This window comes from Ceratotherium simum, chromosome 6, assembly GCF_057802395.1.
Source record: "Ceratotherium simum simum isolate JZ-2026a chromosome 6, ASM5780239v1, whole genome shotgun sequence".
In the NCBI taxonomy this organism is placed as follows: Eukaryota; Metazoa; Chordata; class Mammalia; order Perissodactyla; family Rhinocerotidae; genus Ceratotherium; species Ceratotherium simum.
In genome coordinates this window covers 60,472,350-60,488,740 of record NC_141905.1, presented here as the reverse complement: position 1 = coordinate 60,488,740, position 16,391 = coordinate 60,472,350, and the positions used below count along the sequence as shown (strand labels likewise).

Here is a 16,391-nt window from a genome sequence, read left to right as displayed (position 1 = left end):
GGAATGACTTTAAAAACGGTCACAGTTGGGGTTTTTTTGCTGGTGGTAGAGGAAGGGGTACAGAATTTAAATAAAAGTAGAAAGAATAATACTGATCCATAATCCTTTTTCCAAAAGGATTCCAACATTCGAAAAGCTCTGAAAAACACAGATTTTGTTTCAAAACTCATTTGCCAAACTTGCCCTGATCGGAATTCATTTGGTGGCAAAACCTGAACAAAGTGATGTAAGACTATTTATAATCGTCACCTCCCAGTTTGGGTGTGAATGGTCATATATTTTGCTACACACACATTAATGGGTTTGACTCTGGGGTGTTGACCCAGACCCTGCTGGGGTGTTGTGAAATATATGGTATGTGTACTTGATTACCTTTCCAAAATACAAAAAATCTGAATTCCAAAACACATTTGGCCCTCTGCGTTTTAGATAAGGATGGTGGGTCTATGTAATAAACATCTATGTTCACACTGCCCAGAACTGAAAATTTTAACATTTCTCAGTTTCTTTAAAAGTATTTTCTGGATGTTTCTCTCCACTCCCCACTTCTGCTTACCCATATAATAAAGATTGGAAGTGGGAAAAGAAGGGCGAAGGGTAGAGCCTCCCAGGGTGATGGGTTCCTAGATGAACTCCTAGTAGAGATCCAAGCTTTTCAATAGCTCTTTCATCCTTGGGGTTTTTATCCACCGATCCTGATGAGTCAGGTGGTAACAAGAAGCCCACAGTATTAGGATGAGCTGTTAGACCCTCTACCCCTCGCCACCTGCCCAGAGGATCCCTCCCATCATTTAGCAGATATAACAAGTGTGGGCCAGCATTTTCTTAGGTACAGGAAGCACGTTGAAGGTCAAGACAGAGATGGCCCTTGCTCGCAAGGAGGTGACATTCTCTGGGTCCCTCCCAGATATGTCTTCCTTTATTTATTTATTTTTTTTGTGAGGAAGATCAGCCCTGTGCTAACATCTTCCAATCCTCCTCTTTTTTGCTGAGGAATACTGGCCCTGGGCTAACATCCGTGCCCATCTTCCTCCACTTTATATAGGACGCCACCACAGGATGGCTTGCCAAGCAGTGCATTGGTGCACGCCTGGGATCTGAAGCGGCGAACCCCGGGCCGCCACAGCGGAGTGCGTGCACTTAACCACTTGTGCCACCTGGCCGGCCCGTCTTTCTTAATATTATAAAAAATTTTGCTGTGGATTAGGGATCTCAATCCCTATTTATGTTTCGAAGTTTTAGCCGAGGGCCCTCTCAGTCATCAGTTTAGACTGTTCATTAAAGTGAACATGTGATGTACATGTGTTATTGTATGTATTGTAACTAATACAAGCAGCTTCCTACTTGAGACTATTCTCATGGTATTTCCACCACATTCCTAAACCAGAGGCAGAGAGGCAAGTGTTATGAACGGGAAAGAGGACAGGAACGCATATCTGAGGGGCTCTGCCATGATGAGGATGGTTTTTAAAATCTCTCTTTGCCACACGTGGTGTATTTGAACATATCCTTAGTTAAGTCTTCCCATAGCCTTTGTTTCCATGATCTAGATTTCCTGTTAAATTTTCTTCATATGCTCATTCTCCAACACGTGGTCATTTTTATTTCTGTCCTCTGGATTCGCCACTAAGGCCTCCTTATCACTCATGTGCTATGAGATTGTGACAAGAATGAACTGGCAGGTAACTACAGTGTTTCATCTCTACCCCCCCACATTGTATTCGGAGATGGAATGTTTAATCTGTTTTGTCACTAGGCATTTTACTTAGTGTTGCTCTCACTATTGACCTAGCTTTTAAACCATAGTTTCTTCTCTGTGGATTCCCTCTTCCCTCCCTCCCTCCTCCTTCCCTTCCTCTTCCTGCCTGTGTTTCCCCCCCGCAGTCACCAAAGGCTTCGTGTACAGCTCCTTCCTGAAGCCCTACAATGCCCGGCGCAGCCACTCTGACGTCTCCGTGGGCAGCTACTCCTCCACCGAGTCCGAGCACGGCGGCTCCTCCCCCAGATTCCCACGGCAAAACAGCAGCAGCACCTTGACCTTCAACCCCAGCAGCATGGCTGTGTCCTTTACCTCGGGGTCTTGCCAGAAACAGCCTCAAGATGCATCTTCATTGAAGGAATTTGACCAAGGAGCGCTCAGTGCCTCCTTAAACTTGGGTAGTTCAGAGAGCGGTCCTTCCAGATGCCCTTCAGACCCAGACTTTACCTCCCAGCCCAGGCCCTGGGACTCTGTAGATGGGGCCCGAGACGTTAACCAGCCTGCCCCCACCCCGAGGAGCTACCGAAACTCCAGGCATCCAGAAATGGTTGGTTACTCCACACCAGGGCGAAATGGGCAGGGTAAAGACCTTGTGAAAGGATGTCCAAGAACAGCCCAGGCTCTGGAGAACAAAAACGAAGAGCCAGAAAGCAGTGAGGCAGAAGGCAACCAGGTAAGTGCTCCCTGGTGACCAGGAACAGGTGGCAGGTGTCTCGTGGGTACAGATAATGCTCCTCCAGGAGTGGGCGAGTCAGAGGCCTCGTGGGGGAATCTGGAGAGGCGCTCACAGACAAATTTTATGAAGCACACATGGAAACGCACTGAGTGAGCAACTCAACACCTCTGGGCACCTTCTATGGCTGACTCTTCATTGGGCCCCTTCTGCTGTGTCATTGGGCGTTTACAAGGTGTTATAATGAAAACTTTTTCCACTCTTCCAATTCGTGAATTCCTCAGTTGTGTAAAGTCTGCTGTTTAACCCATTATTTAGTTTTTTATTCAAAATCTATATTTTTATTTTTAGACTTTAGAAGTAAAATTCTGGCTCTGTTTCCTTTTTTCCTATTCTTTTCATAATGGCCTATTCTTGTCTTGGGAATCTGAATATAGCCTTTGTATCTTAAACATTTTAAACTTATGTATTTTTTTGTGTGTGTGTGTGAGGAAGATCAGCCCTGAGCTAACATCCATGCTAATCCTCCTCTTTTTGCTGAGGAAGACCGGCTCTGAGCTAACATCTACTGCTAATCCTCCTCCTTTTTTTTTTTTTTGCCCCCCAAAGCCCCAGTAGATAGTTGTGTGTCATAGTTGCACATCCTTCTAGTTGCTGTATGTGGGACGCCGCCTCAGCATGGCCTGAGAAGTGGTGCGTCGGTGCGCGCCCGGGATCCGAACCTGGGCCGCCAATAGCGGAGCGCGTGCATTTGACCGCTAAGCCACAGGGCTGGCCCTAAACCTATGTATTTTAAAGCCACTTTCAGATGCACAGCTGAGGAATGCCAGGCTCACCGCTTGTTGCCTTGGCCAACCTGCAGCCGTTGAGTGTCCGTGTGTTTTATAACCTTTATCTGTGAGCTCATCTCCAGCGGGAGTGGCCTTGGTTGGAGATTCAGTCATGTCCTGGGTTGTGGAGGTGTTTGCCTCTGCCAAGCTCTGGATTCCAAAAGACCAGTTTTCACACTAGTGTCTCAGCCCAGACTTTCCATACCACATTCCTCAGGGAATAGTGCATACCCGTTTCTCTCTGGTGATTCTGTCACTAACCACTGCCCAGGACAGACATCCCCAGTCCAGACATTCTGGACCCACCAGTGGACAATTTTTGTAGACATGCTTAGGGAGAAAATGGCCGTTTCTCAGATTCTGACTTTGTACAGGGAGCTCAGTTCTCGCCTCATCAGCTCCTGTCCCTGACCAGGTCCTAACACCCCAGCCCTCGGGGGTGTGTTCATCCTCGTGCTCCGTGGGCCTCACGGCTTCTCCTCCTGATCACTGAGCACCGCCCTCGCTTTGCATTATATCTTAGTTATCAGCACCTAGAGGTCATCCTTTCTTGCCTTGAGGTTAGCTGTGTATTTTTTTTTAATTTTTTTTTTGTTGTTCTGTGAGGAAGATCAGCCCTGAGCTATCATCCGTGCTAATCCTCCTCTTTTTGCTGAGGAAGACCAGCTCTGAGCCAACATCTATTGCCAATCCTCCTCCTTTTTTTCCCCCAAAGCCCCAGTAGATAGATGTCTGTCATAGCTGCACATACTTCTCGTTGCTGTATGTGGGACGCGGCCTCAGCATGGCCGGAGAAGCGATGCGTCGGTGTGCGCCCAGGATCTGAACCTGGGCCGCCAGCAGCGGAGCACGCACACTTAACCGCTAAGCCACGGGGCCGGCCCTGTGTGTTTTTTTTTTAAGTTTTTGAAATGCACAATTTCTGCGTTTGGGATATGGAAGAGTATCCTTATATCTCATCTATCTTCCATGTTGCCTGAAGGTTCTTTCTTCCACTCCTTAAGGCAACTCTGAAAGAGTAAAAAGATGTGAATTTTGGTTTTCTTTGAATCTGCCCTATCCATTATGGTAGCACCAGCCATATGTGGCAATTTAAATTAGTTAAAATTAAAAATTAAGTTCCTCTGTCTCACTAGCCACAATTCAAGTGCTCGGTAGCCACACGTGGCTGGGGGCTGCCATACTGGATGATGCAGATAGAGACCATCCCCATCACCTCAGGAAGTTCTGTTGGACAGTGTTCCTCCAAGCAGTTTCCCATTTGCTGATTCATTGTCTCTCTCACACAGGTCTATTTTGCTGTCTATACCTTCAAGGCACGGAACCCAAATGAACTGAGTGTGTCAGCCAATCAGAGGCTCAAGATCCTAGAATTTAAAGATGTTATGGGAAATAGAGAGTGGTGGTTAGCCGAAGTTAATGGGAAGAAGGGCTATGTTCCATCCACTTATATCCGCAAAGCTGAGTACACCTGAACCTGTTCTGCCTCCACTCAGCCTTGCTGCCTTCACTTCCTTCTGCTGAAGGGTTCTGGTGGTCCACTGAGAGGGCACCTGCTCTGGAGACATGGGCCCTGTCTGCATTGCTTAACCATGCCACAGTGGGGCACAGGATAAGTCTTGTTCTCCTCTATTGGGTTGTCAACTTTGATGCTCACTAGAATTTCTAGAATTAGAAATGGACCCTTTGGCTTGCAAATGATTCAGTGACCGTGAGAAGAGAGGCAAGTTCTGGGGTCAGCCTTTGGAAATGAGAAATTTCCAGTCAGAAGACCAGTATCCTATATATCCTAGAAGCTGTGCTATAGCATTAGAAGATGTTGGCACTGGTTGTACCACAGTAAGTTTGAGGTGCCCCATGCTTCACAGTCAGCTGACCAGAAACTGACTTGGATGAAGAGAATCCTCTGGGAGCCCCTTTAGGTTGTGCCTCTGCATGTGGCAAGGAGTTTGTTGAGACTGTACCAAATCTGGTGTTTCAAATTGAAGCTTCAGTGTCCGGCACACGCTCATACACACACACCCACCTCTAGTTTCTAAAAGTCCCTAAAACACTACCATCTGTAATCTTTTTCTTATTTCATTGCATTTCCAGATTGGGTATGCAAAATTCAGCTGCTTTCTTTCTCCTGTTAAAAAGCATTTAGGGTCTTTATTTTCCTTCGACCTTCATCTGAAAGGTTCTCTTCCCTTTTGGATGCAGTCTTCTATACCATTCTGACAGTCATCTCTGCTTTATACAGTCTGGTTGTGCTAATCTCTCCTGCAAATCAGTGACCACTAGATTTTCCTGGGAGAACAGGATCAGAGCTCCAGCCATTCCAGCATTAAAAGGATTCGTTCAGCAATGAGCTGAAACCAGTCCAGCCTGGTGGACAACTGGATGCCTTTCCCCTTCATCCAAGCACGCGGCTATCCACAGATGCAGAAAACAATAACGCATCAGTCTTATTTGAATTAGGATGAGCAGTCCCAGAAGTAGCTTATCCTAGACTTGGAAATAAGCATTTTCTGTTTCACCACCAACCTCCGTGCTTCTGAGACCATAGTCTAAGCCAAACGGATTCTAATGTGCCTGACCGTACCTCCCTCCGGCCTCAGGAAGATATTTGCTCATCCTTACACTAAGAATCTCCCAGTGCAGGTTCTGTCTGAGCAGGGCTTTCATTCTTAAGGTCTGTCCCAGGTATGAAGCCTACCTTGGAGTAGGAAACTACGAATTTTGCCGTAAGAAAGGGAATTAAGAACAGCCTTGCAGCCCCTGCTCCTCCACCTGCACCTTCAGCCTTAAGATCCTGATGAATCAAGAGACGCCTGTAGGTAGACTCCTTGGCCCCCACGTGTCTGTGGGTCAGTCAGAAGGCAGCAATGCAAGTCTCTTGTGAATAGTGTTTATATCTAGAGATGTTTATATTTAAGTAGTTATTTTATAAATAAAAGCATTTCTAAGGGCTATGAGTATGTTTTCTTAATTTCCCTCCACATTTAGCCTGAAGCTTCTAGGGGTACCTTCTTGACAATTCCATGATGCCCAGATTCCAGGAGATGGAAGAAGCTAACAAGAAATTCAGGTCAAAAATTCATTTTGTCAAATATAAGTTCAACAGGATTACTGTATACTCCAAAGATGTCCATGCTGCAGGCCTCTTTATTTTAAGCCATTTCATACTTCAAAATCCTAGCAGAACACAAGAGCTGAAATCTCTAAGCTGGAATCTCTGAGGTAAATATTTTCCTGCTATTACAGATGCAGAAACTGATGCGCTAGTGATTAACTAAAAAGGTGACACAGTAGCAGCTTGGGGAAGGTCAGGGGTTAAGGGAGGGAGAAACAGCAGGAGCACTGGGCGAGGTGGCACTGAGGACAATGTGTGGGTGACAGCGAAGCAAGTGGCTGATATTAGGAAATAGAAACCGTGAATGAATAGACAGACTCTGGGAAAGAAACAGGTCAGCTAAGTGCCAACTCTTTCATTTTATGGACTAGGAAAATGGGGTCCAGTGACATTGTGATTTGCCCAAGTCATACATCAAGTTTTTGATGGATCCTGAATTTAAAGTTGTGCCTCAGGCTCTCTTGCTGAGTCTTTCCACCTTGTTCTGGATCCAGACTGTCTGGTCTCAGACACTTAAGAGCTTTGTGACCTTGGCGACTTAACTAACGTGGGTTCAGCTTCAGCTTCCGCATCTAGAGTAGAGATGGTAGTACTCGCTACCTCCTGGGGTTGCTGTAAGGATTGAATGAGGTGATACGTGGAGAGCACTAGAACACTGCCTGACAGTAAACAAATTGGAGGGCCTTGAGGTCCAAGTCAAGGAATTTGGATTTGTTGAGTCGGGTAATGAGAAACTCCTGTAGGTCCTTAAGTGGACTGCCTGTTTTAGGAAGGCTAAATGGTAACAGGATGATTTGGAGGGAGGACAGATCAAAGGCAAGAAAATTTAATTATGGGGGAAAAGTTAACTGATTTGGGCATAAGATTGCTTGAGAATGGAAAGAAGCAGCAACATCCTATAAATAATATGAATTGAAGAAATGGTGGAATCACTGGCAAAAGGGAGTTGATGGGGATGGGAGCAAGTTTATGAAAAGATGAGTTTCGTTTTAAACACTAAATGTCTGCTAGGTCTTGCTCCTTCAAGCGTGGCCTTCAGATGAGCAGCGTCACCATCCTAATAACCTGGGAGCTTACTGGAGCTTCAGGCCCCACCCCAGGCCGACTGACTCAAGGTCCCCGGCTGATTTGTGTGCACTTGAAAGTTTGAGGAGCATCTGTCTAGGCAGTTTTTTTAATGGAACTTTCTACTGTCGGAACAGTAGGAGTTACAAAAACCAAGGAAGGAAAGGGTGTCAGATGTTTCAGACACAACAGAAGGAAGTATTGCAGAAATTTTCTAAATCCGGTTTGCCTGGTTACATCCTCTCATAAATTTTCTCCCTTTCCTGTCTGGAAGTAGCTCTTCAGTTGTGCTTTCATCCAAGAGTCCTAGGAGAACAGGGAGCGGTGGTAGGAATCTGTCATCATCTATGAAGTGTAGATTTCTGGTTTAATATTTAGGATTCTTGTGAGCATAAGATGATGGCTGCGAATTTTTGTACACTGAGCTCTAGAAGTATGTGGTTTTAATAAAGATTAAATTTTGTATCACCCAGTTTTAATTAATTGTGAGGTTGAGACTGTTGAGGTGGGTTTTGTTTCAGGGTGAGCATTACCAACAGGCCCTAGAAGAACACACTTGTGCTCTGAATTGTGTTTCACTTGCAGAACCTTAGGCTTGAGGACCAAGAAACCTCGAGATTTATATACATCATTCAAATCCTCTGTCTAGTCACCAAACACAACTCAGGATTTTAAACTCTCCCATCTATTAGTACAACATATTGACAAAGTTTTTACTGTTTTGCCTTTGCTAGGTGTGGCATACAGTGCCACAGAGCAGGGGTAATAATCTCCAGTCTGAGCCCCTGCTTTATTTCACCCAGCCCACTGGAAGTTTCTTGCAATTGTTAGTGAAGATCAATATTAGTGTTTTGCATGTATCAAGAAGGGAATTTTCCACAACAAAGTGCATACTTTGCAAGCTACATAGGGTTATCCATTCCTTAACACCACTCAGAGGTGACATTCAAGGGGAAGGGAGCAGACAGTGCTTTGCTGGAGGTAGGTTCTGGTGGTGTGGTGGTGGGAGGGAGGGAGCCCTCGGGTTAGTGTAGCAGCAATGTGTTTGTTGATTCAGGAAACATTTACTGGGAGCAGGCAGGCACATGGGACCCCGCAGCAGACCAGGGGGTCTGCAGACAGCAGGACCATGTCACAGGCACTACCTGTGCACTGCCATGCCTAGGCGTCCCCTGGGACACAAGAGGAGTCCAGCTCTAAGCATATCCCACGGCAGCCGCTCCTCAGGTCCAGGATTGGGGAAGCTGAGAGTGTGAGACTCCCCATCTGTCGTGGCCGCCTCCTATGGTCTGAATCACCATGACTCACTTTAACCAGGGACCTTCCTACAGCCTCTCAGCTGAGATCAAGAAAAGATTTCCTCCAAATATGATCAAGCTGAATAAAATCTTTGCAATTTGATAGAAGAGGTGACAGGCGTGAAAGTCGAAGCCCACTTTTAGCTGGGCTTAAAAGATGACATAATCCTCTATGCATTCAAACTACAGTGAGATTCATTGAAGATCAATGAATAATCATTAAAGTGACTTCAGTTGGAGAATACTGGCAATTTGGTCAGAGTGAGTTGGGCTTACTGTATTGTATTAGTTTCCTATTGCTGCTGTAACAAATTACCACAAATCTGTGGCCTGAAACAACACAAGTTTATTATCTTACAGTTCTGGAGATCAGAAGTTCAAAACCAGTCTCACTGGGCTAAAGTTAAGGTGTCAGTAGTGCTGGTTCCCTATGGAAACTGTTGCCTTGCCTTTGCCAGCTTCTAGAAGCTGCCTGCATTCCTTGGCTTGTGACCCCTTCGTCTATTTTCAAAACCAGCAGCATAGCATCTTCAAATGTCTTTGTTTCCCTCATTACACGGTCTTCTTTCTAACCCTGACCCTCCTGACTCTTGTCAGGATTCTTGTGATTACTTTGGGCCCACCTGGATCATCTCCCCATCTCAATATCCTTGATCACATCTGCAAAGTCCCTTTTGCCATGTAAAGTAAATCTTCACAAGTTTTAAGAATTCAGAAATAGACATCTTTGGGGACCATTATTCTGTCTACCACTGGTATGAAGACATGACTGTTTTTTTTTTTTTTTTTGGTGAGGAAGATTGGCCCTGAGCTAACATCTGTTGCCAATCTTCCCCTTTTTGCTGAAGATTAGCCCTGAGCTAAAATCTGTGCCCATCTTCCTCTATTTTATATACGGGATGCCACCACAGCATGGCTCGACGAGCAGTACATAGGTCCACACCCAGGATCCAAACCCGCGAACCCCGGGCTGCTGAAGTGGAACGTGGGAACTTAACCACTACGCCACTGGGCGGGCCCCAACACATGACATTTTTGAGGCAAATTATCTTTTTGAGAATGGAAACATGATCCAGTCCACTACACTGGTGATTCCAGAGCAGGGGTCAGCAAATCTTTTCTGTAAAAGGCCAGATGATAAATATTTTAGGCTTTGCAGGCCATACAGTCTGTCACAACTCCTCAGCTCTGCCATTGTAACACAAAATCAGGCGAAAATAATACCGAAACAAGTGAGCATGCCTGTGTTCCAATAAAACTTTTATTTACAAAAATAGATAGCAGGCCAGATTTGGCCCTTAAGCCATGCCACTACTCTAGGTCTGGCCAGAACAGAAGGATTCTGGTCAACCATTAACATTGAAGTCAAGTATGCAGAAAAATCAGACCTTTTGATAAAGGAAAATGAAAAGCTAGCCAAAATGTAATTGGTTTACAGATTGGAACTAATAAACATATCAGCCAGGCCGATAGCTATGGGACTAGGCGGTGTCTTCGTGATGCCAGAATGCAAATCCTGACAAACCAGATCACACTTGACGTGCAGATGGGTGCTAACTAACTAAAGAGCCAACAGCGAGGGTGTTAGCACCAGGTATGGGGAGAAACATCTATGTCCAGAGGTAAACCAGTGGACAACTCGACAATCTATAGATGGATACCAACAAAGTTGTTTCTCAGAGAGGAACGAGTGGCTATAGGCTTAAGCAGCAGGTAAATGTCCCAAAGACTGCTGCTCTGACAGAGCCCGTCATTCACAGTGGAAGCCAAGGAACAGGACAAGTGGATCTGAAATCAGTGACAGTAGTTAGTTATCAGGCAGAATAGCCAGATGGTTATCACGGTGAGGACCAAGGGGACTAGCCAAGAGATTACCAATATGGCGACCAAGACCTTGTTAGGAGTTGAAGAAAGGAGCTCTGTATTAGTCCATTTTTTAAATTCAGGAAGAACCAAGCTAGTCTTAAGTAATTTTTCTTTTCTTCCTGAAACTCTATTTTTATGCCCATTTTACCTAAAAGAAATAGTGCCTTACGTATACTTTTTTTGCTACTTCTTCCCTAAGTAGTTACTTTTTACACTGTAACAATTAAATTCTACAGCATAACCAATTAATTGCATACTCCCATTACTTGAAGTTAAAAGGAATACTATGAAAATGGAGTGCTGCTTACAGCCAATTCTTTTATGCATTTTTACAATCTTTCTTTTATTTAGTATCTTCAAACAATATGAAGCTTTTTAAAAAACAATCTATGTGGAAGACTAAATCCATACTTATAATTGAATAGTCTTTGCTAAGTAAATCTAAGTTTCAGCAGTTTAGAGATCTAAATGTCAACGTTTGTACAATATTGTTTGCTAATGTTTAAATAAAATCATGATCAGTGTGCATCTGTGATTAAATGTATTCTCATCCTATTGCCTAAATGGAACAAATTTCTTCAGAGGGTGTTTCCAAACACACTTGTACAAAAGTAGCCTGCAAAAAAATTGACATTTGATTGGTACATTTATTCTTCCCGTTTGTGGCAATGTATCAATGTGGAGTTACTTTGTTTTCTTCAACCCTGTCACTGCATTCTTGGCATGCATTTTCCCATTGTATTTTCTTTATAGATTTTTTTTTTTAACATTCAGAAAAATATGTGAGTACCTGCTATATTCTAGCCACTGGACATACAAAAAATGAGTAAGAAACTGTTCCTATTTTCAAGAGGCTCACAGCTTAGTGAGGGAGACCTAAACAGAAAATTATCCAACAAAGTGATAAATACAGTAATACTCAGTTAAGTGTGCTAGGGAGTATTTTTATTTGTAAACAACAGTCCCCAACTCTCGTAAACTTAAGCAGAGAGGAAAGTTTCAAATGACACAGGTAGCTCACTGACACTCTGAGAGGGTAGGAAAGCCAGATGTGAGACTTTGAAGTCAGGAATGATGCTCAGTATCACACCATAATATCAGGGGACCCTGCTGCTAGAACCACCACCACTGCTACCTCTGGACAATAGCTGTGACTGTCACCACTGCTGTCACCGTTGCCAGAATAGATTTCCCTGCTTCTTTATGTCACCAGTATCTGAATAAAAATCTGGTGCTGGTGTAGTATCCGATGAATGGAACCTAGTCACATAGCTGCATCCTGGGGTTCCAACAAGAGTCTTAAGCTGGGGAAGTCCCCAACATAGACCTGAGATTCAGACGCTGAGTTTCCCAAATGATTAAAAATCCACTACATCACTGAAGCTAGCTTGGGGGTTTGAGAGGAGAGGGAGTCAGGGATGGCTCTAAGGAGAAGATGACCTCTAAGTTGAGTCCTAATGAGTTAGAGGTAGCCAGGGTATTCCAAGCAGAGGGGATCAATAAGCAAAAGGTGAGTGTGTGTGTGAATCTAAAAGCATTTTAGTGTTGGTGGAGCTTAACATGAGATATGGGAGTTAGAAGAAATGAGGTTGGACCAGATGTTAGGGAGCTTTGTTATACATACTAAGGAATTTTAACTTTCCTCTGGTTGGCCACTGAATGAAAAGTTCAAGCACAAGAGTAACCTGGTCATTTCTGCAAATTTGATCACTGGGAGCCGTGGGTGGGTATATTTTAGAAAAACAATACTGGAAGCAGGGATACCTATGCCACCAGTCCAGGTTAGATGTGATGAGAACCTGAATGATGGCAAAAGTGAAAGAGTAAAGAAATAAAACTGGAAGGGCCTGGTGGCTGATTTGACCTGGAAGAAAAAGGAAAAGAGTAATGCCCAGGTTTCTATTTTGTAGGACTGAGTGGACAATGATGTTACCACTTGAGAAAGAAAGTACAGGAAAAAATCTTTTATTTTGAGTGGAGGGAGTAGAAGGTTCTGTCAAAGTAGGGTGAGTTGCGTGTCAGCTGCCTGAAGGATATCCAGGTGATAATATCCATAGGCAGTTGAATATATGAATCTCAGAACTGAAGGAGAGGAAGGGGCTAGAAATGAGAATCATATGGGTAGATGTTGAAACCACAGTAGTGCATGCAATCAATTATGGAGAAAATATAGAGAAACTGGGGTGGGGGGGAGTGTCAAGGACCAAAACATAGAAAAATCTTAATGCTTCAAGGACAGACAAAAGAAGGAGACCTTCAGGAAGGAAAGTGGGAAAAAGCAATCATGTTATCAGTGGTCCAGAGTGGGGACTGGGACTGGCCAACACAAGATTTGGAGTGGGAGGAGTTATCACCAAAGGTTTGGATCCAGGCTGGTTCTGGTTCACACTGCCTTCACTGGATGTCTTTGTCATCACTGCTGAGAAAAGAATGATCCTTCCCTTCCCTTCCCTTCATCTGCATCAATAGGAGTAGGTAGATCAAAAACTCTCTCTCATTATAGGAAAAAGAAGAAATCATTGGACCAAATCAGGAAATTAGTTTCTGGTCCTGGCTCTCCCAGAAACACTCATGTTTTCACTCTGGATATCATATAACCCTTCTCAGGCTGGTGCTTATCTGAAAAATAAGAGATTTTAACTGGATTATCTCCAAGGGCTCTGTCAGTTGGGTTACTCAAGAGACTAACTCTCTCTTTTAAGAGAGAACAATACAAAGAATTGTCTACTAGGCCTTGAAGAAAGGGCCAAAGGAAAACAAGTATCAGAGAGCTAGCAACTGCAAGAAGCAACTGTTGCTGTGAGGGCTGTGGGAACAAAGAGCAGAGGTCGGCATTACTAAAACCTAGGAGGGGCCCCTCAGAGCTGAAACCCAGACTTCTGAGAAGGGGGTGCTGCTCGGCCGGTGCTGGTTCTCTGAGGGCTGACACTGGTTCTGTGAGTATTGGAGAAACTGCAAACTGAAATCAGTGCTGCTGCTTGTGTGAACCGCTGCCGCAGAGAAACGCTGCTAGAGTGATGCTGATGGGAACAGAGCAAATAGGAGGAAACAAATCCCTTCCTCGGCCAGCCTTCCAGCTATTTATACCTTTCCTTTAGGAAGCTTAATTCTCTGAGCATCCCACTCAACAAACAGCTAAAATGATGCATAAATAAAAATCTTTTATAACTGCATCACTGAAATGGAAGTAAGGAATATGCTGAACCCAAAATAATATGACACAAAAAACTCTGACGATAAGGAAGGGCCAAAGCTTAGGGTGACTTCTGAAACCTGGAGACCTTGACCTTTGTTGACAATACAGGATGCCGAGGCAAGAGATGAAGCCAAGGCCTGCCAAGTTGGAGACATAACAGGAGACCCTCTGATAAACCTGGGCCCGAAAGGGCTATACCTGCAGTATACCGGTAACTGAGGAATAAACCCCACTATGCGGAAGGAGTCAACAGGGCAACACGTCTATCTCCAACCCAACGCTAGGTCAAGGGGGAGGGATCTCCCTTGAGAATTTGTAAACCACAAGTTGGCTCTTGTGCAGGCTTGTGGTCTAAAGTCACACTAACTGTAAGGCTTGAAACCCCTTAGTAGAGAATTTAACTGAAATTGGTTCTGGGTAATGCCTGCAGGTGATAGGCAGAAGCTTTCACAATTCCATTTAGGTGAGCTCAGGTTCAACTTGTCCAGAGATAAAATGCTAAGGAAAGTGAGCAGCTTACAGTAAAAATTTACACGGCTTACAAGGAAATAAAGCACCATGCATAAGCAGCAGCAGAATCCTCATATTGAAACCAAAATAGTAACCAGGGAGCTATAAATTAAAACCTCAATGAGATACCAATTCATACTTATCAGATTGACAAAAATGTTTTAAATTGGCTTTATCAGTTTGGCATTACCTAGTATAAGTATGTAAACATGTGCATATCTCCCATTCCTACATTTATATCCTAAAGAAACTCTTATACGTCTATCTCAGGAGTTATAAACCAGAATGTTAACAGCAGTATTGTACATAATAGGGAAAAAAAAAAAACCCTAGAAATTATCCTCCTGCTAATCAACATTAAAATGGATAAACTGTGGCATATTCACACCCTGCCATACTACAGAGCAGTGAGAATGAACCGACCTCGCTACACGCATCCACATGGATGAATATCAAAAACAGTATTGAACAAAAGTCATAGAAGAATCCATGAAGAATCCATAGAGGAATCCAGTGGATCAGGCCATTTACATAAGTTTAAAAATGTACACATTGTTTAAGGATACATACAAGGAGGTAAAACTAAAATGAGAAGCAAGGGGATATGATCAGGAAATTCAGGATAGTGGTTATCTCTGGGGGGTGGTAGCAAGGAGGTCTGATCAAACTGGAATCATCGGGGGTGTCTGATGTAGCTGGTAATAGTCATTCCTTAACCTGGGTAGTGGGTACATGGGTGTTCACTTATGATCCTTCTTTAAAATGTACATTTTACACACACTTCTGTATGTATGATATATTTCACACACAAAAAAATCAAATGAGGATTGATCCTTATAGTCCATCTCTAACCCATGGGACCTGCTGTCAGAATGCTGTGCTGTTCGTATTTTCAATGCCAGCTTCTTTGGCCATAAGATAAAAGGGGCCAGAGTTTTTCAGCAGTTCTTCAGGGCTGCCATACTCTACAATCTTCCCATTGTCTAGGACCATTACCCTGAAACAAGGAAGAAAGAAAGGTCTTAGAAAGCAGTATCTCAAATCTTGGCATTTATAAGAACAACTAGGACTAAGTCGTGGTATATTCACTCATACAAGGCTACACAGCAGTGAGAATGAACGAACCATGGCTGTCTGCATCAACACAGATGGATTCCAGACATAATGTCGAACAAAAGAAGCAAGTAGTATGAGAATATATGCAGTATGAGTCCATTTACATAAGCGCTTTTTTTTTTTTTACCAAAGACACACATTATTTAAGGGAGCTTATCCTCTCTAAACAGTTTCTAAGATTACTGATGTTACCTTCATTTTGAATGTAATATATCAGAGTTGGAAGGAACAGAAAGCTTCTGTTTACAGAGGAGCAGCTGAGACCCAGTTGAGTTGGGAAGGTCTGTAGTCAATACCTGCCACTCATGACTTGGGCTTCCACCTCCCCACACTTGATTAGTAGTTACACACTGTTTCCTATTTTACCCTCAAGACAGTTCCCTTAACCCTGTTGGCTTTCATTGGCTTGATGTATAATTTTGGACAAATTACTTGAAATCTCTAGGCCTTCGTTTCATCAGTAAAATGATGGTGGTTAAACCTTCTGCTGTAAGATATCTCATGGCTGATGCTACCACTGTTGACAAAGGATTAAGCTATGTCCATCAAGCTCTGCACCCCACCCAAACCCCTCCAACTCACTTGTCGCTGTCCATGATGGTGTGCAGCCTGTGGGCAATGGTGAGAGCAGTGCAGTGGGAGAACTCATTGTGGATGGTCGTCTGGATGAGGTGATCTGTCTCTAGATCCACTGCAGCAGTGGCCTCATCCATGATCAGAATTTTGGATTTCCGAAGCAGAGCCCTGGCCAGGCACAGTAGCTGCCTCTGCCCTGTGCTGCAGCCAATGGAAGAAACCAAGCATTAGCACCTAAGGACCAAGGAATAACCTGGGATGGTGGGGGCAGGGAGTCAGTTTTCACGTTCCAGCTCAGACTTTCAAAACTCCCATTCTTAGGGGCTGATTCAGTGGTGTAGTGGTTAAGTTCATGCACTCCACTTCGGCAGCCCAGGGTTCGCGGGT

At 44.0% G+C, this 16,391-nt stretch overlaps 2 protein-coding genes and 1 pseudogene across 8 annotated transcripts in view; 2 read left to right on the top strand and 1 right to left on the bottom strand.

Moving 5' to 3' along the window:
• DNMBP (dynamin binding protein) overlaps window positions 1-6,216 on the top strand; it is a 99,606-nt gene extending 93,390 nt beyond the window's left edge. For all 7 annotated transcript variants that reach the window (XM_087432429.1, XM_087432432.1, XM_087432430.1 and 4 more), the window contains 2 exons: window positions 1,885-2,432; window positions 4,552-6,216. In XM_087432429.1, the coding sequence (XP_087288555.1) occupies window positions 1,885-2,432; window positions 4,552-4,737 (734 nt within the window). In that variant the 3' untranslated portion in view covers window positions 4,738-6,216. The remainder of the gene's footprint in view (window positions 1-1,884; window positions 2,433-4,551) is intronic.
• Window positions 6,217-7,377: 1,161 nt separating this feature from the next.
• Window positions 7,378-12,774, top strand: LOC147916877 (calponin-3-like; annotated as a pseudogene).
• Window positions 12,775-14,646: 1,872 nt separating this feature from the next.
• The window catches only part of ABCC2 (ATP binding cassette subfamily C member 2), a 65,746-nt gene continuing 64,001 nt past the window's right edge, over window positions 14,647-16,391 (bottom strand). The window contains exons 32-33 of the mRNA XM_087432428.1: window positions 16,011-16,205; window positions 14,647-15,309 (exon numbers count right to left, since the gene is read on the bottom strand). Coding sequence (XP_087288554.1) covers window positions 15,180-15,309; window positions 16,011-16,205 — 325 coding nt within the window. The 3' untranslated portion in view covers window positions 14,647-15,179. The remainder of the gene's footprint in view (window positions 15,310-16,010; window positions 16,206-16,391) is intronic.